This window comes from Xiphophorus hellerii, chromosome 22 (assembly GCF_003331165.1).
Source record: "Xiphophorus hellerii strain 12219 chromosome 22, Xiphophorus_hellerii-4.1, whole genome shotgun sequence".
In the NCBI taxonomy this organism is placed as follows: Eukaryota; Metazoa; Chordata; class Actinopteri; order Cyprinodontiformes; family Poeciliidae; genus Xiphophorus; species Xiphophorus hellerii.
This window is the reverse complement of record NC_045693.1, coordinates 27508909-27532564: the sequence shown is the minus strand read 5'-3', so window position 1 is coordinate 27532564 and position 23656 is coordinate 27508909. Positions and strand designations below refer to the sequence as shown.

Genomic DNA, 23656 nt, shown 5'->3' with positions numbered 1-23656 from the left:
ACTCACACCTTTACATTAACTGTTAAGTTTCCAAAAGGCAGCCAATCACAGAAAGAGGCTGAAAGAGCTGAAATAGATTGACTTTGCTCTACTCCATGTACTGCCTTCCTGTTACCTGCTGAAGTCCTGCTCTCTCTCACTGTTTTGCAGCTCGAATTGGCTGCAGACACTAAGAGAACTCAGTTTTCTGATTTAGTAGCATTCCTGTTTTAAAGCGTGACACAAAGCCATTCCAGGATTCTTTATGCAACAGAATACAAGAAATCATTACACTTTATAGTTCAGATATCATTAGAGGGGTGCCCAAAGTCAGTCCTCAAGGGCTGGGATCCTGCACATTTTAGTTCTCTCCCTGGTGGTAGTAACAACCTTTTCAGCATGTCAGTGTTCTTCTTAGGCCTTCTAACGAGCCATCATTGGATCCAGGTGCGTTAAACCAGGGAGAAAACTAAAACATGCAGGATGCCGGCCCTCGAGGACCGACTTTGGGCACAGCTTTTGAGATACTGTCTAGCTTCTAGATACAGGGGTCTCAAACTCCAGTCCTCAAGGGCCGCTGTCCTGCAGTTTTTAGATGTGCCACAGGTACAAAACACTGGAATGAAATGGCTTACATTTACCTTACATCCACCTCCTCCTTGTGTAGATCAGTTCTCCAGAGCCTTACTAATGACCTAATTATTCTATTCAGGTGTGGTGCAGCAGAGGCACATCTAAAAGTTGCAGGACAGAGGCCCTTTGAAGACTGGAGTTTGAGACCCCTGTAGAAGGTATAAACAATACCTTGTTGTCATGGCAACTGTCTGAAAGTGACAAAGTAAAGAGCTGCACAGCATTCCAGACAAAAGGGAATAATTGTCCAAAACTGCAATACCACAGCCAAGAGATTGATAAAGTAAAAGAACAAATCAGAACGAATGTAGCAGAGCTGCAGCCACCACGATTCTAGAGTAAAAATGTGTTAAATCTTTAATGTTTCCATTTTAAGACGTTAAACTTGTGAACAAAATCGAGAATGGTTATATCCTACTTTTGAGAGTTTCACCACAAAAGCATGCTTTAGATTTACATGGAAAAAGTAAAGCTAAAGGATTTCTACAATTATTTTATTTTTCTCTTGTTTCCTTAAGCTCTTTATATTTTAGTTTTCCTCTTTTTGTGGTTTAGTTTCCTGTATCCTTGGCTCTCGGGTCATTTCCTGCTGAGAGTTTGGGTCCAGCTCTTATTTTGGGAAGAGTCTCTTCCACCAGTGAACTTTGACATGATGCTTTTGATTTATAACAGGCTTCAAATTTACCCAAACAGCTAACAGATAAGTCCAATAATAAAAAAGGAAACAGCTGTAAGAACAGTGAAAAGCGTAAAAAGTTCAACGTATTGTTGAGGTGGAATACATCCAATTTTCACATTTTAATGAATGAAGTCTGTTGGTTGTAACGTGACAAAATGTGAAAAAGCGAAAGGGGAGGAAAAACTTTGTGAGGCTGGGTATGTTTAAGCTCCTAATATAAAATCCAGTTTCAGCTACATTTGGAGTGTCTCTACCAGCTGTGCACATCTGGAAATCCATGGTTTTGCTTGTTCCTCTTTGTAAGTCAGCTCAAGTTTAGTATGAATAGGCATTTAAACGTCTTGCCACAGATTTTAAAACCTGTGCATCAACTTTATGCAGTGGACTGGCTTTGTAATGCCATGTCAAACTAGCAGATGGATATGAATAATGAAAAATAATCAGAAACTCTAAACTAAGATGCTCACATGTCATTATGACAACGACTAACACATGTCTTTTGCAGAATAGTTAACATCGTATGAAATTTTATCCCCATTTGTTTTTCTTTTATGGCTACTTTAGTAACATTTGTCCAGTGCTTGTTTATTCTTGGTCATTTTTTATGCAAAAGTATTTGTCACAACTTAAAACTTTAATGTATTGAATTGAGATTTATGAATTGGCACAAGTCAAGCCTGATTGTAAAGTGGAGGGGAACAGATATACACTGTAAAAAAGACTAATAAAATCTAGAAATTATTGTTTTCAGTTTTCCAGGTTCTACTGTTCTTTATAGACACATCTTTTGCTGCAATTATTGCAAAAGATGCACATTTGTTTCAGAAACGTCTCAACCAGCTTTACATATCTAGAAACTGATGTATTTTTCTATCCTATACGTAACTTTAATGTAAAGTTATTCAGACTTACGTAGTTAAATTGGATTAGGAGAGTGTATGAATAGCAATTTTGCAGATTCTCAATTGGATTAAAGCTTAGACTTTGAACTTCATGTGAAATTCATCAATTTAAAATATTCCTTCCTCTTTGCAATCATACGCTTCTTTGAGTTGGCCAGTCATATGAAATCCCAATAAAATACATAAAATTTTGTTGTAATTTGATAAAGCTTTTTCTGTGTCAGTTTGCACCTTAAACATTATATTTTAATCCTATATTTCTCTTCCAAGCCTTGGATACTGATATGCTGAAAAGAGCTAGACAGAAATAAAACAAAAAGGGGATTTCTTCCCTTAAGGCAACCAGAGCTGCTGGTGGAGTCCTGATTAAGGAGATGAACTTGTGATGAGAGTGACGGAGATATTAACCATTCTCAGGCAGAGAATGTGAATGTTTCTTGTTTTTTTAGGAATAATATTCCACCATTCTGTTTGATTTTGAAATCTTGCATGATGCCTTTTGAAGCTCAGAGGAGCATGATGTGGTGCAGTATTATTACGTGTGAGAATGATGGGGTGGGTGTGTGTGTGTGTGTTGCAGGGTGACAGAGTTGATGGGTTACACCCCTGAGGATCTGCTGGGTCGATCGGTCTATGAGTTCTATCACGCCCTCGACTCAGACAGCGTCACCAAGAGCCACCATAACTGTAAGTCATGCATGTTCAAACTAATTCTCATTTCATTAGAAAGAGTTTGTTTTTTCTTTTTTGGGGCTAAAAATTTAAATTTTACAATCTTCAGAAATCTCTAAAAATTTTGTTAGAAAATTCCACAGCCGGACTGAGACTTCACCAGATCCATTTGAAAGCTGGAGATTCCTGGCTGTTCACACATCCTTAAAAAGTCTTAAATTCGTGATTCTAACATTGAGGCCTTAAACTGTCTTAAATTCCTTTAGAAGATTTAAGTTAACCTTAAATACATTAAATCTCAGATCTTAAATTTTGTTGTGGCATGACTGTTTAATCTTGGATATTCTGTTTGTGTTTTTTTTTTTTCTCATCTTTATTGCGTAGCAGTAACTAGCTGCTAATATAGCTGTGGTAACTAAGGTATTATAATAACCTAGTTACCACTGCTGTTATACCCTAAGCAAGCTAGAGGATACAAGCTAGAGGATACTGATGATGTTATCACGTGGCGGTGTTCGCCACGTTATAAAAAATGACAAATGTCATTTGTCATCCCCTTGTTTTCAAACATCTATTAAGGTGCTTTAATAGATGCTTTAAAACATCTATTACCGCATTTTTTCAAAGATTTATCAGTTTGAGCAAACATATAACGGCAGGCGCTTCAATCCAAAAATGTCATGATTTCTTTATCCAAAAATAATCAAGAATGAATCAGAAAAGCACCTGAGAGCAAATTATTTCCCTTAAAAATGTCTCATCAAACTTATATAAAAAAAACTATAGAGATATAAAAGCTCAGAGTTATATCCTAAATTGTATCTATTACTGAATGCACGATACATTGCATTACAATGCAATGTAATTACGATCTGCATTACAGAGAATATACTGTGAGTATATTTGTGATCAAATGAATCATTTTTAGAAAGTGAAATGTCATCTTGTCATTTGCGCAATCTGCTGATTGAGCAAATAACTGAGAGTTTGTTGTGAGAAGCTGGCAGGATGTATACCTGATCACTTCCATGTCTGTTTCTGGTCATTAAACATGTGACTCTCGCTCTCTCTTGCTCTCTCTTGCTCTCTCTTGCTCTCTCTCTCTCTCTCTCTCTCTCTCTCTCTCTCTCTCTCTCTGTGCGTGCGTGCGTGCGTGCGTGCAGAGCAGGGTATTAAGATGTCTTTAATCAAATTAAGTGAAACCACTGATGGCCTGATGAGGTTTGCACACCTCTGATGCCACAAACCCAAAACCAGTGGAGGGCGGGTGGCAGGGGGGTGTATAAGGTGGCCTCTGCAACAATGTAATGACACTGTTTGTGTGCGTCTGTGTGCCAGCAAGGATCTAAGGTGTCATGGCTTTTCTCTGTGCTGACAGGAGCACTGTGATCTGAAGGGAAACACAAAAACATTTGAAGATAAAACTTTTCCATAAGTAGACTTCTGCCATTGCTTTAGGTAGATAACAAAACAGCAACATTTGAACCGGTAAACAGATCGACTTCTGGTCATATTTTATGGTAGAACTCACACAAAGTTTCTCTACAAGAACAAAATCTAGCAACTGTTTTCTGATGAAGTTAAGCTTCATATTAAGCTTTAAATTTTATAGCAAAGAAAGTTTTAACCAAAAGAGAGGGGAAATATGTTTTGGATCCAATTATGAAAAATAAACTAATATTATGAGAAAACCCGTATCAGCTAAATGTTTCCTTTTACATCATGCCATTTTATTGTGGAAATTCTGTCCAAATTTAGTTTTAAAAAGCAATAAAACTAACTAAATGACAACAATTGATAGAAATGGGTTAATTATTTATGTTTATATTTGATGGTGCAGAAAAGGATTTTTTGTCTCTGTTAAAGTAAATCAAGTCCATTTTTCTTTAATTGTGCTTCTTAATCACAAATAGTCTTAAATGTTATTAATGCTTGGTAGTAAAGAAAAACTGCTTTTTTTATTTCCATGTGTTTGACATCATTAGAAAGCTTAGACACTTTCAGAATCTCTAAATAACTCAAAATGCCCAAGTAGACGTGTTCTTGGCTTTGTTGTGGCCAGTCACATTTACCAAACAGCACCACTCTTCTAATTACGTTGAACAAAGAAAACAACAATATGAGTTAAGAGACTAATATTTTAATTTCAGGTTGCATTATATATTCAGATTTGTTATCGCGAGGGTAATTTCAGGGTAGGTGGTCCATGATTGTTTGTTAAATGGGTTAAGTGGTCCTCGGCCTGAAAAGGTTTGAGAAACACTGTGCTAGGATGAAGAAATTGCTAAATGGACAAACAATATTTTTGCTGTTCTTCATTTTATTTATTTGGAGTTTTTTGCGCTGAATAGAAAACAGAAAAAGACATTAATGAAATTCATTAATGATTAATGAAGGAAAGAAATTAAAGAACTGAAAAAACTTCTCAAAAAGAAATATTGGTCAAGCCAAACTCACTGGAAACCTCCAGTTTATATTTTTAGTCAAATCTTTCTCAAATCTTTTATGTCTCAGGTCTTTGATGATAATTATTTTTCTGCATCTGTTCTCATCATATTTTCTTTTAGTTAGTTTTTTTGTATGAAGTATTTTACCAACATTAATATTCCCAAATTCTTCTCAAAATATTTGTTTTAAAAAGATTTGTTAGCAGCTTTTATGACATTTTTATGTTATTAATATTAAAATAGCCAAGAATTTGTCATCTCATCGGAAACCTCTGATAAATCCTGCATGGATGGATTCTTAAATCCGGGGCGGATCCTACAACATGGTTTTGTAGGAACCATGTTGGCCCTTTAAATCCAGCTTTTCTCTGTCCTGTTGGAAACCAGAAACATTTACAAAACGTTAATATAAAAATGTGAAGAAAAAAGGCATGAATTCCCAGGGCAACCAACAGATTTATGCTTGAGTAATCTCATCGGTGATTTTAGTGCTTATGATGTGTTCAGCTCCAAGAGATCTCCAAACATCAGCTGGCTGGAAGCTAAGCAGATAAAAAGCGCTCTCTGTCAGCATGATTCTGCTCTCCCAGCCAACGTGAGCAGCCTGTTGATCAGCACATGGAACAGCGTTCCCCGCTGAACATGCAGCGCTGGCCTAAACGTCCTCAGGGAGTGACTCAGACACACACACCCATAGTGTCAGTGGCCTAATGTACGTGTTTTGACCAGTCGTGCTCCTTTCCCACGCCAGCGCTGAACCCTGGACTGAAGCCAGCAGATCCCGTTCTCAGCTTAAAGTCAGACATCTAGCTTTGTCATGCTAACACACGTTTGGTTGATCTGGGACTCTTTGCAACAGATGCTTGTGAGCTACTTTTGAATAGAACGATTTGGCGAAGTCATGATTCTGAGACAGTTTAAATTTTTGAAGTAGCTTCCTTAAACCCAGAAACATAAGTTCAGTTTTACCGAAGTAGAATGTGTCTGATTTTTTTTTTTATCACACAGAGCACAGCGAAGTCGATCTTTTAAAAATAGAAACCTCTAAGACATTGGTACCACAGTTAAAGTCCCGCAGGCTTGAGGTGTTTCCATCAGGCCAGATGATTCCAGCTGACGGCTGATTAACAGGCGTTTGCTGAAGTCAGTAATCTGAATCAAAACGTCGTTCTGGTCAGAGAAAATCCAAATACAATCTGTGGTCAAAGTGACAGAAAACACTAAACGTCACCCTGAACACACTATCCTCACCATGAAACATGGCCTGGGGACTTTTTTCAACCAGAACAGAGAAGATTATTAGAGTTTAGGGGAAGATAAATGCATCAAAATGGTAGGAAAACCTGTTAGTCTTCTAAAATGTTTGTTCTAGGACAGAGTTTCATCTTCTGGGAAGAGAAGGACCTAAACATCCAGGCAGAGCTACAGGCAACAGTTTAAATTGAAGCGTAGCCCAGAACCTGCCTGATCTAAATTCAATCGAAAATCTTTGACAAGATTTTTCAAACAATTTATTTGGAGCTGCAGTTCTGTAGCTGAATATAAATCAGTTGTGCTGTTGAACATGAGTCACTCATAACTATATATCTCCACTTTTTCCTCGGCAGTGTGCAGCAAAGGTCAGGCAGTGAGCGGTCAGTACCGTATGCTGGCCAAGAATGGCGGCTACATCTGGGTGGAGACTCAGGGAACTGTCATTTACAACAGCCGCAACTCTCAGCCTCAGTGCATCGTGTGCATCAACTACGTCCTGAGGTCGTGAAGACTTTCTGAGCAAAATGCCTGGAAGAGGTTGTTGTTCTCTGACTCCTGAAAGCTTACTGTTTATTCTCACACGGTGCAGTGACGTGGAGGAGAAGTCGGTCATTTTCTCCTTGGAGCAGACGGAGGCACTGTTCAAGTCACCAAACATGAGCAGCTTCTTCACCACTGAAGGAGCCAGCATGAACGCAGAATCAGGAGGTTCTCTCTACAAGAAGTTCAAGACAGAGCCGGAAGATTTGGCTCAGCTGGCTCCGACTCCTGGAGACACCATCATCTCCCTCGATTTTGGTCAGTTTGGACCAGTTTGGAATTTTCTGGAAATCTTTTGGAATGTTTTTACTCTCAAAAGAGACACTTCTATTTGTTTCACTTTTGTTTTTGACTCTTTGCCTTAGATCGCACTGAGTTTGAGGAGTCCCAGCAGCCAGCACCTTTCACCCCGGTGTCTTCTTCACCCATGCCCCCTCCTGGACCTGCGTGTTGGACAATCGAGAGCCAAAAGCCGGCTCCTGTGGCTACAGCTCAGACCCTGGCTCCAGCTCCTGGGGACGCACCTAACAGAGCCAGGGCGTTCACCGTGCAGCAGAAAACCTCCACCGGGCAGCGCCACCCCGAGCCTCAGCAGCTGCTCCACGGTGAGGAGAAGGATCAGGAGGAAGGTTGAGAAGCCCCATTGTTCTGTTGAATGACTTAATTAGGCTGCCACTGGTTGATTGAGTTTATATCCTGGTTTATTTGGTCTGTGTTCAGCGAGGTCAGTCAAAGTGTGTGAGAATATCGGGGGTGGAAGTTTGGATAGATCAGGCCGTTAGCTTTCAATGGAGCCTTTGTCGTGACAAATCTTCTGCTCCTTCTTTTCTCTCATGTCTTTTACCTCTGTCCATTTTCCCGGCTTCTCCACTCGTCTCATTTTGCCGTTTTCCGTCTGCAGCCCAGCAGCCCAGGTGATTACTACAGCTCAGTGGAGAGTGACCTGAGGGTGGAGCTCACTGAGAAGCTGTTTGCTCTGGAGGCTGAGAGAAACGACAGCACTGCACACACAGAGGTGCATCTCATCATATCCAGTGGGATCCAAACATCCACTTCAGGGTTTAACAACAGAAATCAAGGCAGAATTATTCCATTTCAGGGTCATATTGCTAAGAAGTATTTAAAATACTTTTTAAAGCATTTTATAAATCTCTGTTAGTGTACATTGGTAGTTGAGAATTTCAACTACCAATAATCAAATATAGCTTACAATTAATAAAACGAAAAATATATAAGATAAGATAAGATAATTTTATTTGTCTCCCATAGGAGAAATTTATCTTGGAAGCAGGGGCAAAACTGCAATACAACAATAAAAGCCCATCCAAAAGGACAGTAACCATGAATATATACATAAAAACAAAAAAAATACCTAAAAGCACAAATGTCAGATTGGCAGTACATCCCCATGACCATTTCCATTCACATACAATACATCCTCTACATACTACTCTTCATCGTCTGGACCTCCTGTTACTCTGTCCAGGCCCCGCTAGTCTGCCATTTATCTGGTTAATGGAGGGTGGTACAAATGAATGTTTCAGACGGTTATATTTGCACAGGGGAACCCTGAACCTTCTCCCAGAGTTCATAAGAACATATTCTGATGCGAGCACATGTGACCCATCAGATTAGATGGGTCACATGTCTTGCCTGTTGGGACAAGATGAGCTTGCCTGATAGTAGCCTACTCAAACAAGTGCAGTGGAGAAGATGGATCCGGAGTGTTGATAATCTTACTTGCCATCTTCACCAGACTTTGAATTTGAGTTTTTATTTTAACAGTAAGATTTCCAAACCATCCAATGATGCCATATCTAAGAATAGACTCGACAGTTGCCCTATAAAAGATCAACATTATCATTTTAGAAATGCCACACAATCAAAGTCGTCTAAGAAAATAGAGATGCTGGTGAACCTTTGCACATACATTTGTCACATGTGTGAGCCAACTCAGATCGCCATCTATGTACAAACCTAAATATTTAAAAGATGTGACCTATTTGATGGAGCAGCCATGTATGGCTATAGGACTCCGGTCACTGATTCAAAAAAGATTCAATAGTTTTTGAGGTGTTTATCTGTAGTCAGTTAGGCTAAGTGTCAGGCTGAAGAGCAGATGCTAACTTTAGCATTATTAGCAGCTAACGTTTAGCTTTTTCCTCTCCCATTGAGCATTTTGTTGTTAAAAATAAATCTAAAGAATATTTAAACGGTTGAAATGACTAAAATGGGAAACATTTGTACTGAGTTGAGAATGTTATAGATAGATAGATAGATAGATAGATAGATAGATAGATAGATAGATAGATAGATAGATAGATAGATAGATAGATAGATAGATAGATAGATAGATAGATAGATAGATAGATAGATAGATAGATAGATAGATAGATAGATAGATAGATAGATAGATAGATAGATAGATAGATAGATAGCATTTATTGTCATTGAACAGAATTCAACGAAATTTCCATTGCAGCTCCCGTGCAAAAGGTCAAATATATACAGTAAAAATAAGCAAACACACAATAATAATAATAACAATATATACAACTAAATTAACTAAAGGCACTCAACCACACCAAAGAAGTAGCAGCAGGTCCAATTATGGCAAAGTACAGATAATGTGACAGTGCAAAGTGCAGAACAGTATGGCTGTGTGGGCATGGGGGATATATATGTATGACTGCAAGGTTATGATATGTGTGGGAGGGGGGGGCGGCAGGGAGTAATGGCTCTGACGGCTGTGGGGAAGAAACTGTTTCTCAGTCTATTTGTTGTAGTCCGTATATTCCTGTACCGCTTGCCTGATGGCAGCGGCACAAACAGTCTGTGGCCCGGGTGGCTGGGATCCATGGCTATGGATCCAGCTCTCTTCTTGACCCGGCCTGTGTAAATGGAGTCCAGGTCTTGGAGGGGGCATCCCACAATGCCTTGTGCTGTTCTCACGCTTTAAAGACGCTTTAAAGGACAGAGTTGTAGATGGAATTTACAGAAGGTAAACATTGTAAAACATGAATACAATGGAGCCCAGATACTCATGACGGTTTGGGACCAAAGTCACCTGTGAATAACTGAAATCCAAAAATACTTCATTACTGACTTTTTTTTTAGCTATTTCTTATCTGTCCCACCAGTAGAGTAAAGACATGTAAATATGTGACAATACTTACCACTACTGTATTTCCCCATGCATTGATACTATTACTGCACTATCTCAATAAGATGACATTACTGTATGGGTTTACCTTCTTTCTATTATATACTCCACATAAAGATGAGATCTAAATAAACCTGTGCTACACATAAATGTAACAACAAAATTATTCTTAAATTATTTCTCCTTTTTTTTCTTAATGCACATCCAAATTCTGCCAGATGAACAATTAAAACTGGTAGAAGCTTCTGTCAACTTATCTCATCTTTATTACTCAACTTTGTCTGATAAAAACCCTAAGCCCCAGGAATTAGTTTGTTCAGGAACTATTTTCTGTTTTACTTCAAAATAAGAGTAGAACAGGATGTCAGACACCAGACAAAGTCATGCTGGCAGACTGTGACTAGAAATGCTGCAGAGATTGAATGTCAGTAAATGATCTGGCTCTATATCTTGTAAAATGAAATTCTTAATCCACTAATAATTAGCAATCTCTACTAACTCAAACTCATGCAATTTGAAATAATCCATTGCTACTTAATAAACACAAATTTCTCATTGTCAAATTGTTACAGGATTCCCTTAATTAAAATATCTTCTGTTTTGTATTTATATTAACGTGATTTTTTGCTATTAATGTTTTAGTTGAGCGTAACCTTTTACCCATTTTGTTTGTTTCTTCTTTTGCAGGAGGACTTGAGTGACTTGGATTTGGAGACTCTGGCCCCATACATCCCGATGGACGGAGAGGACTTCCAGCTCAATCCGATCATTCCGGAGTCAGAGCCCCAGGAAGCGGCTCAAGCGGGGTCCCTAGGGAGCCTGAGCAACCTTAGCATCCACCAGAGCTGCAACAATGTAGCCAGCCTCTTCCAACCTCTCACCTCCCCTCAGCCTCAGAACCGCTACCAGCCGCAACCACAAGCATCCTGGGCCACGGGTGGGAGGAGAGGCTCCAACCAGGGTGCCATGGAAACGCGACAAAGGTCTTGCATGATGCCCCCCATACGGAACCCCCCTTTCCGAGGCCTGGCCGGCACGCCGCTGTCTTCCATGCAGTGGCCTCCAGACCCGATAATAACCTACCAACAGCGGCAACGTCCACCGAAGGCCTGTCTGATTGACGACATGTTGGGCGAAGAGCAGCCGTCCTGCCAGCAGAACACATCACACCTAGTGCACAAACAGAGGTGAGGTTGCGTCAGAGCACACTTTATTAAAGCTGCAGTGTTTAACTTTTATAAAAAAATTTTTTTTACATATTTGTTAATTATCTTTATGTTGTGACAGTATAAGATGGATAATCTGTGAAAAAACTGAGCTTCTCTCTGTGCTAACTGCAGAAAGACAACACACAGTCAGAAACAGCCAATCAGAGCCAGGAGGCGGGTCTTAACACTGCCAATCACTCTCTTGCTCAGAACCCTGCCTCTACAACTGGTTTTACACAACATAGCCTGCCACAAATGCTAAGGCTAGTTAGTATAGCTACTCATGTTTTCCTGGAACAGTGAGTTGTTTCTTCACCAAGAGCAGCATACATGAGGTTGATTGACAAGATTAAGCCCCTCGTCCTGGCTCTGATTAGTTGTTTTTGGTGGGGAGCTGTGTTTCTTTAGATGACAGTAGGAGCTCACAGAGGAGGTGGAAGAGATTGATGTTTTCACAAATTACTTATCTCATATGAAACTGTCACGACAAGGTAACAGTTTTAACAAATATGGTAAAATCATATTTTTGTAAAAGTTACTTACTGCAGCTTTAAGGGGTTTACACCGTGTTCCAAAATATTATGAAAATTGGATTTAAGTGTCATAAAGATTTAATTTTTGTTGTTCCATTAAATTCATCGATGGTATTGTGTCTCAGGGCTCTTTGAATCACTATAAGAAATCTGAAACCTTTAGCAGGCTTCAGGTTTCAAGCAGTATGGGAAAGAAAAAGGATCTCTCTGCTGCCGAAAAGCATCAGATAGTGCAGTGTCTTGGACAAGGTATGAAAACATTAGATATTTAATGAAAACTGAAGTGTGATTGTTGTACTGTGAAGAGATTTGTGGCTGATTCAGAGCAAAGATTGATTTGTGCAGATAAAGGCATAATGAGGAAGGTTTCTGTTAGACAAATTCATCAAATTAAGAGAGCGTCAGTTAAAATGCTTTACAAAGCAGCAAACAGTTATTTGAAGCTGCTGGTGCTTCTCTAGTTCCACGAAAATAGCGATGTAGGATGCTGCAAAGGATCAAACCCTGTTATGCATAAACCTACTATTAGGCCACCACTAACCAGTGCTCACAAGCAGAAATTGTTGCAGTGGGCCTAGACATACATGAAGACTAATTTTCAAACAGTCTTGTTCACTGATAAATGCTGTGCAAGCCTGGATGGTCCAGATGGATGGAGTAATGGATAGGTGGTGGATGGCCACCATGTTCGAACAAAGTTGCCACTTTGAGGTAGTTTAGTCATGCTTTGAGCGGGAATCATGGGGAGAGAGCTTGTCGGCCTCTTTAGAGTCACTTTTTTCAATGGTACAAAAAGAAGAACCGTACTTTACGTAGCAAAATCATCTTCATGCATGACAATGCACCATCTCATGGTGCAAGGAATACCACTGTGTCATTGACTGCTATAGGCATAAAAGGGGAGAAACTCATGGTGACTCAGGCAGAAACTATCCACAACCTCACAAGTTCAATGGATGCAAGAACTGTGAAGGTGTCTTATGTTAACATGTAACTCGGTCTGTTAAGATGTTTTTGATTGAAATAGCTTTAAACTTTAGTAAATGTGATCACTTAATGCTGCACATTCAATGACCATTTGCAGTTCCTTATAACCCATAAGATGTTTTCAAAATCTGCTGTGCATAATAATTTGGGAGTGTGCTTTTTAAATTTTTTATTTTTATTTTGGCAGGTTTGTTCAATAAAATTTGATTTATACTCTAATAGTTTGTGACTTGAAAATCATACTGACTATCATTTATATTGACCATTGAGGAAAATCTGAGAAATCCTCACTTTCATAATCTTTTGGAACACGGTGTAAATAGAAAAAGTTGTAACTGTAGAATGTGTTCATAAATATTTGTATTTATTGGTTTGTAAAGGTCCATTGATAATTTTGTGCAAGCCTACAAAGATCTGGATCCAGCAAGAGTGGCCATGAATAACAGCATCAAGCGTTCTTTCAACCAGATGGCGCTGGTGAGTTTTTCCTATAAAGTGATGCTCCCATTAGTTTTGTGGCCAATTTTTGATTGTTCAGATTCAATCATTTTTTCTTCAACAACTATAACTGGCAGCTTTCACAGCCTTTTTAGATGCTCTGAGTGGTCATTATTCAAGGTCCATTTTTACCACTGCATACATGGATTCAGGGTGTAAATTAAACTGTAGGAAACAATGTTCACATCAAGCTGTTTTGTATATGCAATGAGCTGATGTTTCTGAGAGTCAGACACAGGAGCCGTAGTGTGACTGCCGCTGTCTGGAAACATGGCTAAGCGCTGACTAGCCATGCAGATTTTTGGAAATGAAGAAATTTGTCACCAGAAATGTAGATAATCAGTACGCAAGACTATGAACTTTTACATTTGAAGCTTTCAATGTTGAAAGAAAAAGGAGATTCATGAGCTTAATGTCCGATTTGCCATAACTATTTATTGAATTCATAGGTGCCGGCTGGGGTGGCAACAGGAGTGGCAAGGCTCTCAGTTGGGGTGTCAACTGCCACCCCCTGTCGCCCCAGTAGATCAGCCCCTGGCCTATAACTGTGATAATTTTTTTACATTTAATTAAAAACCCTTGAAGTACAAATTACCATATTTTACTATTGCTCTTTTTACAAAAACATAACATCCTGGTTTTGAGAGCTAAAACTAGGATATCGACTACAAACTTTTACTGTTTTGCTCCAGGTCTGTGCATGTCATTAAGAGCTGAAAAGAATTGAGCGGTTTGTACATTTAAAATTTTTATTTGATCATTGGAAGGATGGATGGCCTCACTGTACCTTTTGCTTTTCAGGGTGAAAGAAAGCTGACGGATGCCATATGGAAGAAGATGAGGGGCGATGGCTGCATGGACCGTTCCCTCAGTGCGGGGTCACTCACAGGTATCTTTCTGTGTTTGTTTTTTCACTCACCTGGTTGTTCCAAACATTCGCGAGTCTTCCTGTTAGCTTGTGTCTCTTCTCAGAGTCGACGGCGATGGGCCGGATGATTTCAGGCATCGGGCCCCCATTCCCCGCCTCGCTGCAACAACACAGGACATCACGGTATCCAGGGGACGGGATTAGTGGGCCAAATGAAAAACCCTTTTCCAGAAAGAGCTGCAGCAACACGGAGTATAATGTGATGTCTTCAGGTACAAATGTACTATGCTACATGAACTCTGTACTACTATCAAATAAGCAGTTTTCTTTCATACATTTCACGATACAGGTCAGTTATACTGCAGAAACCCTGTTTTTATTAACAGCTGATTATGCATTTCCATACGAGGTTGTGTTTATCCTGATTTAAATCTCAGGATCTTATAACTGATGGCACATTCTCGCTGTGTTTGAAGCAATTCTTGCTAATGTTTCCATCTGAAACCTCCATCTGAAGTAACCAAAAGCGTCGGCAAGACGTTCAAACTTCCCCTGCCAACATTTTTATTAACGTCCTCTTCCAGGCATAGCGAGTCGTTTGCTGGGCCCTTCGTTTGAGCCCTCCTGCTTGCCGCAGCTGACCCGCTACGACTGCGAGGTCAACGTCCCACTGCAGGGCAACCTCCACCTCCTCCAGGGCTGTGACCTGCTGCGAGCCCTGGACCAGAGCACCTAAAGCCCGCCCCCTTTCACCGACTCAAACCCACCATAAAGCCTGGATATCACCTCTGAGCCTCAGCCTGCAGTCCGTGACTTCTGCCTGTTCTCTGCCTCTGAACCTCTTGGGGCCGACTTCAGAGTCCTGAGACGAAGCTACTTGTAGAGCACAGTATCCATGACCACATCCTGCCTTACTCAGCCCCACACCCTTCTTCCTGCCCTGCCTCTAGTTCTCAGCATAAACTAAAACATGCAGTATAATACCAGGCCCAAGCTACATTCATGTTTTTTTCACCCTAAAATACTGCGGCATAAACTGGACGCAGGCTGAGTGGAAGAGCGACCAACCAACACCAAACGGGTCAGAATGGGGAGGAGAAAAAGGTCAATGCTGGTATTTAACAGATTATATCATGTTACTCTCACTTGTGTTGTGTATTAAAGTTTTGTCAGGATGTCTGGAGCTGCAGCTGCAGTCCCAGGCCTGCCTTCTCTCAGTGTAGCTTTGAGGAGAACATATTCTCCTCAACACACATTGTGCTCTTTTGTTGTTTTTGTTGACAGACTTTAGCCTTTCTCACCAGCTCGCATCGTCTTCGAGCTGAGGCACCGTAACACAAACTGGTCACAGCGTTAGACCTCTATTAAATCTACTTTATATTTTTTACTTTAGCCTTCATTGGTCTGTACTGATGTGATTCCTTCTACTTTTATTAACCAAACTGAATATCTTAATTGAATTGATGCAACACTGCTGTATTAAGACTAGCCTTCTCATGTATTTTGGGTTCTTACTCAGCCAGCTAGTAGATTCTTCTGTTTGTTTCTCATAGCTGTATAACTACATACATGTACTCCTGCGTAAGTTAAATATTAGACATTTCTGTCTTAAATCAGATTATTTTGAATGTGTCTGTGTTAATCTAGAATAACATCCTAAATGACAACAGGGTATTTTTTTTCTTATTGTGCCAATTTTATTCACCAAATGTTCAGGTTACACATAATAATTGGATTTGCACACATTTTTACATGAGATAAAAAGGCAGCAGTGACGTCCACAGATTACTAGGGAGGGCGGAGAAATACAGATCTGTTTTTATATTTCATGGTTCTAGAATAATTAAATCCATATGATTTTCGTTCCATTACAAATCAGAGATTTGTTCCTAATTTCCGATGTCTAGTTTTGTTGTGTTCATAAACTTTCCATCGCTAGCGGACATTCATTAGGGAGCAGAGACAACATACCAAAACTGAGTTTTTATTTTAAATTAAGACAAAATGACAAAACAGCTTCTAGCACTTTGTGTTTGCTATCATGGTTGCTTGCATTACATAGCTACATAGCTAACTAGTTAGTTCTTATTTCATCGGTTGGTGAATCAACTCCTGGTTAGTTCGTTCATTCAAATGTCCCAGATGGTTGCTGTAGCAGCCTATATGAACAGTCAACATGTCTTTGTATAAAATATGGTTTTCTTTCTAGAAGCTTCTGACATCACTGAGTTTGCCTGTTAGCTGCATACTTACTAATCTGATAAATGTCCTTTTTTTAAATTTTATTCCAAGCTATTCATCACTCAGTTAATCAATCTAAAATTGTACAATAGCGGTCGATTTGTCTGTGCATCTCTTGCTTTTAGTTTCCAATTGAAGACTGACTTAATATATATATTTTTAAATCACTTGACTGAAAAAAGAATCAGTAAATAATAATTTTCACCTAAAGCATTAAGTTTAAGTTTTAAGGTTTTGTTTTTTTAGCTCTAAAATGTTACGTAAACTGACCTTTTTTCATAGTCAATTGCATAAGAGAGAAACATGAAAGGAATACATGAGTATAACTTTTTAGTTTTTGTTTTCCAAATACTGAAAAGGAAATGAACAAATACAATGGTGGAAAAGGCAATTTTCAGCATGGGGAAAAGGTATAAATAAAAGGAATGTGAGATTGTAAAAGAATTTAAAGGTGTTTTTGACAATCACTCAGGTTAATCAGAGGGCGTATGGAGGGACTGAAACGGGCATCTTGGCCAATTAGGAGGGCACTTTAACCATGTAGAAATGTTTGAGGGTGTTATGGGTTCGGCTTGTAGAAAAAAAGTCATATAGTTTCAGTCGTCCCTGTAGAGCACTGAGGTCAGGCCATGACTTCTGTGCTCACTGCTGTGCAAACCGGACAGAGGAAGAAGAAAATCCCATATTTTTCACATTAAAAGTGAATGTTATAAAAAAGCAGCAGCTTGTGAAAGCAGAGTTTATATATTTTACAGTTATCGGACAAGGCCAGTTCCTGTTTTATTCTCACCAGAGTGGCTGCCAACACCAGAGAGCTTTGTTACAGAATATTATTATTGCTCATAAGTTCATTTCCACCCTGATAATGTCAGTATGCCTTCAGTGAAACATATTTCTTTCCTTTTTTCTTTGTTTTTCTGTGTCTCGCTGTCTGTTTCTGAAGCTAATGTCTCTGTGTGGTGATCACTTTTAAAGTATTGATCTTTGTACACATACATGTTATGTATTTAAAATCAGAACTAATGTTGAACATGGTGTTTTTAGTGTCTAATGTATCCTGGTACTTTGTTCTCAGTCAACCCTCTTTCCATAGATGCTGTTTAGGTAAGAACTCTCTCTGGGCCAATTCCTGTCATCCCGTTTCCGTGTTGTGGTGTTGGGCCCCACCTTTTCCCTCCTCCACCAGTTTTCTTTCCTCTCTTTTATTCTGAAATATCTGTTGAATCTGTTGGCTGGCCAGTACTGTTGTTGTTCTTACTTTACACAAAAAAGAGGACAAAAAAACAGATCAGAGTAAAAATGTTGAACATGTGTTTTCTAAGTTTCACTTTTGAGATATGTAGCATTTTAAATATTGTAAGGACGGTGAAGTTGCCACATAATTGCATAGTTTTCAAGTTGCTTCTATAAAATAATGGTGCTTCATAGACCATGTATGTGTCATTTTTAGTACTTTTATTACATGTTTTGGACTCACTAACACTGATTTTTTTTTGATGTCCTCTTCTTCTTTTTTTTTTTAGTAATTAGTATTATTTGAACCCATACAATGTGCCTTATCATGACATTATGTATTGAGTTCACCCTTCAAGTGCACAGTTTGCTCCCTCTAAAAAGTCGACTAAATCCTTCAGCTTCAGCAGTTGTTAATTAACAAATAACTTTTGTGAAAATATTTTTGGTTACTCTGCTCCAACAAAATATTTAACATTTTGCATGTGAAACAGCAGTACCGTTATTATTGTTATTATTGGTTTTTGCTATCAGCTAAAAATTTAAAAAAGGACTGGAGATTCAAGTGGGATATCTGTAAAGCAGCAACCTGCAGGCTAGCCAGATTATCAGGTTAGAGTTGTTCATAAGGAGCAGAAGAGACAAACAGCTAAAACATTAACCGCAAGAACTGAAATTCGTGACATCTAAGAATCTAGGAATCACAGTTAAATTAGTAAAAGGGTAGTTATTTTTATAACTTTGACTGATGATTTAGTTGTTCCTTCACACATTCCCTAAATATCCAATAATCCCAAGTAAAATAAAAGGAGCTCAGTTTATATTACATGATTCCATTATTTGACATTTCAGAAATAAATTTGCTTCATTTAGAAAAATGCCACGTTTTACAAATAAAAAGTTAGATGAGAGGTTTTTTTGGCCTTACTGAAATTGGTTGATATGAAGCTGAAATTGTAACACTTTTTTTCTGGATGTTGCCATGAAAACGAAGACGACAGGAAGTGGTTGGAGCATGATGGCGCAGGATGTTTTCTAGTGACATATCACAAGAACAAACTTATTCATGTCTGGTTTTAACTGTGTTTCTTATTTAATGGAAACCTAAATTGCAACACTGTGTTGTTTCAGTGACAAAGTTTTGTGCTCACTGTAATGTAAACGCAGCTGCTGATGAAGCAGAACTTCCATGGAAACAACAAATGAGAAGTCAAATGAACTTCTCATGGAAATGGATTACTTAGCTCCTCACACAAACAGGAATCTGTCAGATTGGCTGATGAAGCTGCTCTTGTTTGAAAGGTTTTAGGATTAGCAGGAAAAGATTTGACTGCAGGGAGAAGCTGAACTTTTATTTCAGTTTGGATGAATGCTGAAGTGAGGATTTCTGGCAGTAGTAATGGCAGCTAGGTGTAAGTACTGTATGTTACAGTTAAAATCTAGCAAAACTTTATTTCCTTTAAGAGTTTAAAGAAAATCATCAAACAGGCCTCTTTTTGTTCAGTATAACACTTTATTTTACTCTAATTGCAAGCCAAATATTATGTTAATTGGGGAATATAAGCCAGTATCACACATTTTATTGCAGATTTTATACTGTAAAAATAACCTCATCTTACTTCAGAGTAAATAAATCAATGTTCAGTTGAAAATGTCTGATAGTTTTGCTAAATTTCATTTGCATTACACGCATCTGAGGAACAAAATGGAAGACAACTGAATGGAATGGAAGACCCTTTCAAATTAACACACTTCCTGTTTGTGGTCATGTTTGGTTAAAACTAAATAAAACAAACAAAAATCAAAGTATGCCATCAGGTCACATAATCTAAACATGAATGCAACCTTCAGTTGTTAAGATTTTACTTTTATTTTTAAACATTGGTGGTACCATTCTGTGTCTGATGTAGGCCAGCCCCCAAATACAGTAAAAGTCAGAGCAGGATTAACTTTCCTCTATGTTTTCACACATTCACCTAAAATAGTTACTTCTACAAAACATGAGAATAGTTTTAACACATTAACGTTTTTCCGCTTTGTATATCACTTATTTTTCTCTACACACCATCTTGTTCTATGAGTCCATTTTTATTTAAGGCAAGAACACAATTTTATCTCTAATCAAATAAGATGTTCCTCGTCTTTCAAAGTGGAAAAAAAGTTATATCTGTTTCTGGAATTATGTATAGAATTATGTATAGAATGTAGAATTTTTGAATTACTCAAATAAGTTTCCAGTAAAAAAAAAAAAAAAGCACCTTACTAGATATTTGTTAAGATTGTTAGTTGTTGAAAATAAAAGTGCAATATTGTCCAGTTGATGTTTTTGGAGACCAAAGAGGGACGACTGACAGGAAACCAGCATGGTGAATAAAAATCAAACCAGAACAACGCCTGAGATGGATTCTGTTGTTCTTTAATCAGCTCTTCACATTAAGACCACATCAAAACAATGAGCTGCAAAACTGTATGTAGAAAGGTTTGGCCAAGCAGAAGTTGAATTAGAAACATTTCCCTAGAGGAGAAATCCCACCTCCCATTTAGATGAGCGTCTGCTCCTACAATTTCAACCAGAAACAAAGTTTTGAGAAAATTTGATCAAAGAAAACAGAAAAACAGCAATTTTATATTTAGAAATACAAAAAAAAAAAAGAAACACTTTGGAATGTAAAATAGACAAGACATTGGCATTGTATTTAACTCAACATACTGTGCTCCTTGAAGGGTTTCCCCAAAAAGTGACAAATGGATGTGGCGTGAAGCCTTCCTCTTCCACTGACTCTTCATCGTTTTTCTTCTTCCCACTGGGATCCATGTCCAACTACTTGTTTTCTGCTGTTGTCATTGTCATACCATACAGTTATATGAGCTAATTCAGATATATTTTAATATGCTAAATTTCATAATGATCTTATAATATATTGTTATCATTATGGGGACTTTAACCCAGTAAGAAGTTTGTGTTTCTGCACTGATGTCTTATTAAAGCATACTGATCTTACCTAACAGAGACTCAGTGTGTTTATTGGACTATATTTAGTTTGAATTGATGTTCTACATGTTGTTTTTATCATTAAAAAGTCAATTGTAATAAAATTTATTATCATGACACAAGTTTGTTTTGACTTTGTAAGTTGGACTGGTTAACCTTTCACCTTTCACCTCTGAAAACATTTATTGATATCTTTAAAATGATAGTGGCACAAATTAAAATGTTTGCAGCACAAACATTTGACGCCAGTTTCATTTGATTTAAAGAAGGGGTGGGGGATTGTGGGAGGAGCAGGGGTTTAGGGGTAAGAGGTGGGGCGTGTAACTTCACTCAGGTGTTTCTCCAGGGGTGTGGATACTTTTTCAACAAACTGCACAGAACAGTTTACAATTGTTGGCCAGTGTTGGATGCTTCAGTTGCATTTCACTTTGAGAACAAAAATAGTTACACATCTAAGGAACAAAAGGCAACATAGCATCAGAGGACTATGGCAAACAATTACAATGTTGAAACCAAAGACTAAAAAGTCTCGCTACGAGCAGCCGTGCCAACACATCCTGATGAGGCTTATCAGCCTGAATTCACTCTGCTTTTATGTGTCTTCTGCACGTCTTCCTTCCTCTGTAGGAAGACAGGAACCCAGTGTTTTTTACACACACACAAAACAAGCATGTAGCCCGTTCAAAGAGAAGCACAGGTAAACATCACACACACACACGCACACCCTTTGTTCCAGCTTTTTCCAAACTTTTGTTTCCCTCAAGCAGGGAGTCAGAAAAAACATGGTGGAGGTAAAAAAAACTGGGAGGAACCGACGACTCAGGCTGACCAGCTTCCTCTTGTTTCGGGTTTCTGAGGCAACTCTTTATCCAACGGGCTGCTGCAGAACAATTCGTGCCACACCAAAACTTTCTAAAAACTCCCATACTCACCACATGTCTACTGGGAGGTTTAGAAATGTGATGAAGTGTTTGGTTTCTGTAAACATGTCATCATGTGTCAAACGTCTGCATCTGCACATGGCAGAGCCACAGGCGGGCAGATGCATCTGAATTATGAAAAAGAAACACAAACACTGTTATGCTCACATGCATAACAATGACAGAAACAGACAATTACGATTTATCTTATACATTAGTAGAAAAAAATGAAATGAAACAATGTGTTTTTCTCCATGTGGTATGATTTTGTTAGTATTTTTTTTATAAAACTTTTTAAAAACTAGGAAAGACTTTAGATTAATCTTATGAAGAAATGTGAGGAACAACAATCCATGACTCAAACATGCAGAGAGCTTGGCAAAAATATTGAACTGTATTCATATTTTTATCACATTAAACCACAAACCTCAATGCTTTTACCCCAGCTTTTATGTGGTAAGCACAAAATGGTCCAAAATAGTTTTGTTAGGTAGATTAAATCTACTTTGGCAGAAAATATTCAGAAGGAAACACTTAGACTTCTAAGCATTACACTTTTCAGATTTGTAAAATATTTTCTCAAAACCATTTCTATGATTTTCTACATTTTTCTTTGTTGTGCCCTACTTTGTGTTGGTCTATGAAAAGAAAATTCCTAAAATGAATTGAAGCTTGTGGCTGTTATGTGACTGTGAAAAACATTGCATGAATTTTGCAATATACTGCTGCCCTGACACCTTCTACCGTTAACGGTAAAACTCTTCAGAAGGACTGAGTTCGTTGCAATGTCATGATGGGATCTGACTCATCTTATTTCAATCTGCCCTGACTGTATGTTTATTGGCATGCCTGCATGTCCTGTGGGACCTGCGTGTCTTGGGACTGTTGTCCTCTGAGCTGATCCGAGGACTTTCTGTTTACTTTGTGATTCTGTCTCAAAACATACCGCAGCATGGGACTGTTCCCCCCAGCAGAGCGCCGATAAAACTGAAAAAAGCAAGCCCTTTCCCATGTTAAAGGTCAGATGCCCGATGCAAGCTGAAGATTTTCTGTGCAGCTAGCTAATTTATCCCTTACAGCTTTTGGTTTTTCCTTCAGATGCTTCTCTTCTAAAAAATATGCTGAGTTTCAGGCAAAACCAGTTTGAAAGTCTCTTTCACAGCTGAAATCAATCCTCTTTTGAAGAGCGTAAGAGTCACGCCAGAGTCTGTACTGTGGGATACACAAAGTGCCTAACAGAATGTCTTACTCCATAATCTACATTTGTATAAGATAAAAGTCTTTGTTAACCTGATCACATTATTGAGCCAAAATCCCAGCAACACATGTGATTTTGCATTTCAGCTGACCTTTGCCGTTTAACTTTGGCTGCAGACAAGCCTGTTTGCAGCCAAAGTTCAACACATAAAAACTGTCTGACTCTGATGTCACCAAAAATAAAGATGAAGGTAGAGAAAGATCCTGAAGACTAAGAAATGATGCAGAAAGCAGACCTCACTGAATCAGTCAGCATTCGATATGTTAACTCTGGGTTCCAACTATTTTGGTCCTTTTAGTGAGAAAGAAACACAATGGCTATCTACCGACTCCTAACTATTTACAAACTGAAGTCTTTTCTGGGTTTTTGTTGCCTGTGGGAATGCTTTCATTCGTCATTCATACAATACTTGGCCAGATCAAGCCTTTTCAGCCTAGAATTGTATTATCAGCAATTGTTCTGACATCGGAAGCACAAAGACAAAGAGTTTACGTAACGATTACTCAGTCATTCAACTGTTTGACCCTTTTCAATCCCAATTTGGTCTGATCAGGAACAGGGCCACAAAATAAATCTTTTGATGGGATAAGGTCAAAGGGCTTGGATTAACAGAAAAACACAACGTGTAGACAGAAAATTAAAGTGATCA

General features: G+C 38.5%; 1 protein-coding gene across 1 annotated transcript in view; it reads left to right on the top strand.

Moving 5' to 3' along the window:
• Nucleotides 1-20843, top strand: part of LOC116712858 (endothelial PAS domain-containing protein 1-like) — an 83786-nt gene extending 62943 nt beyond the window's left edge. Inside the window, 11 exon segments of the mRNA XM_032552700.1 lie at nt 2774-2880; nt 6920-7067; nt 7156-7364; nt 7472-7662; nt 7664-7711; nt 8008-8121; nt 10957-11456; nt 13378-13474; nt 14297-14384; nt 14468-14635; nt 14948-20843. Of these exon segments, the coding sequence (XP_032408591.1) occupies nt 2774-2880; nt 6920-7067; nt 7156-7364; nt 7472-7662; nt 7664-7711; nt 8008-8121; nt 10957-11456; nt 13378-13474; nt 14297-14384; nt 14468-14635; nt 14948-15099 (1822 nt within the window). The 3' untranslated portion in view covers nt 15100-20843.
• The last annotated feature ends 2813 nt before the right edge of the window (nt 20844-23656 follow it).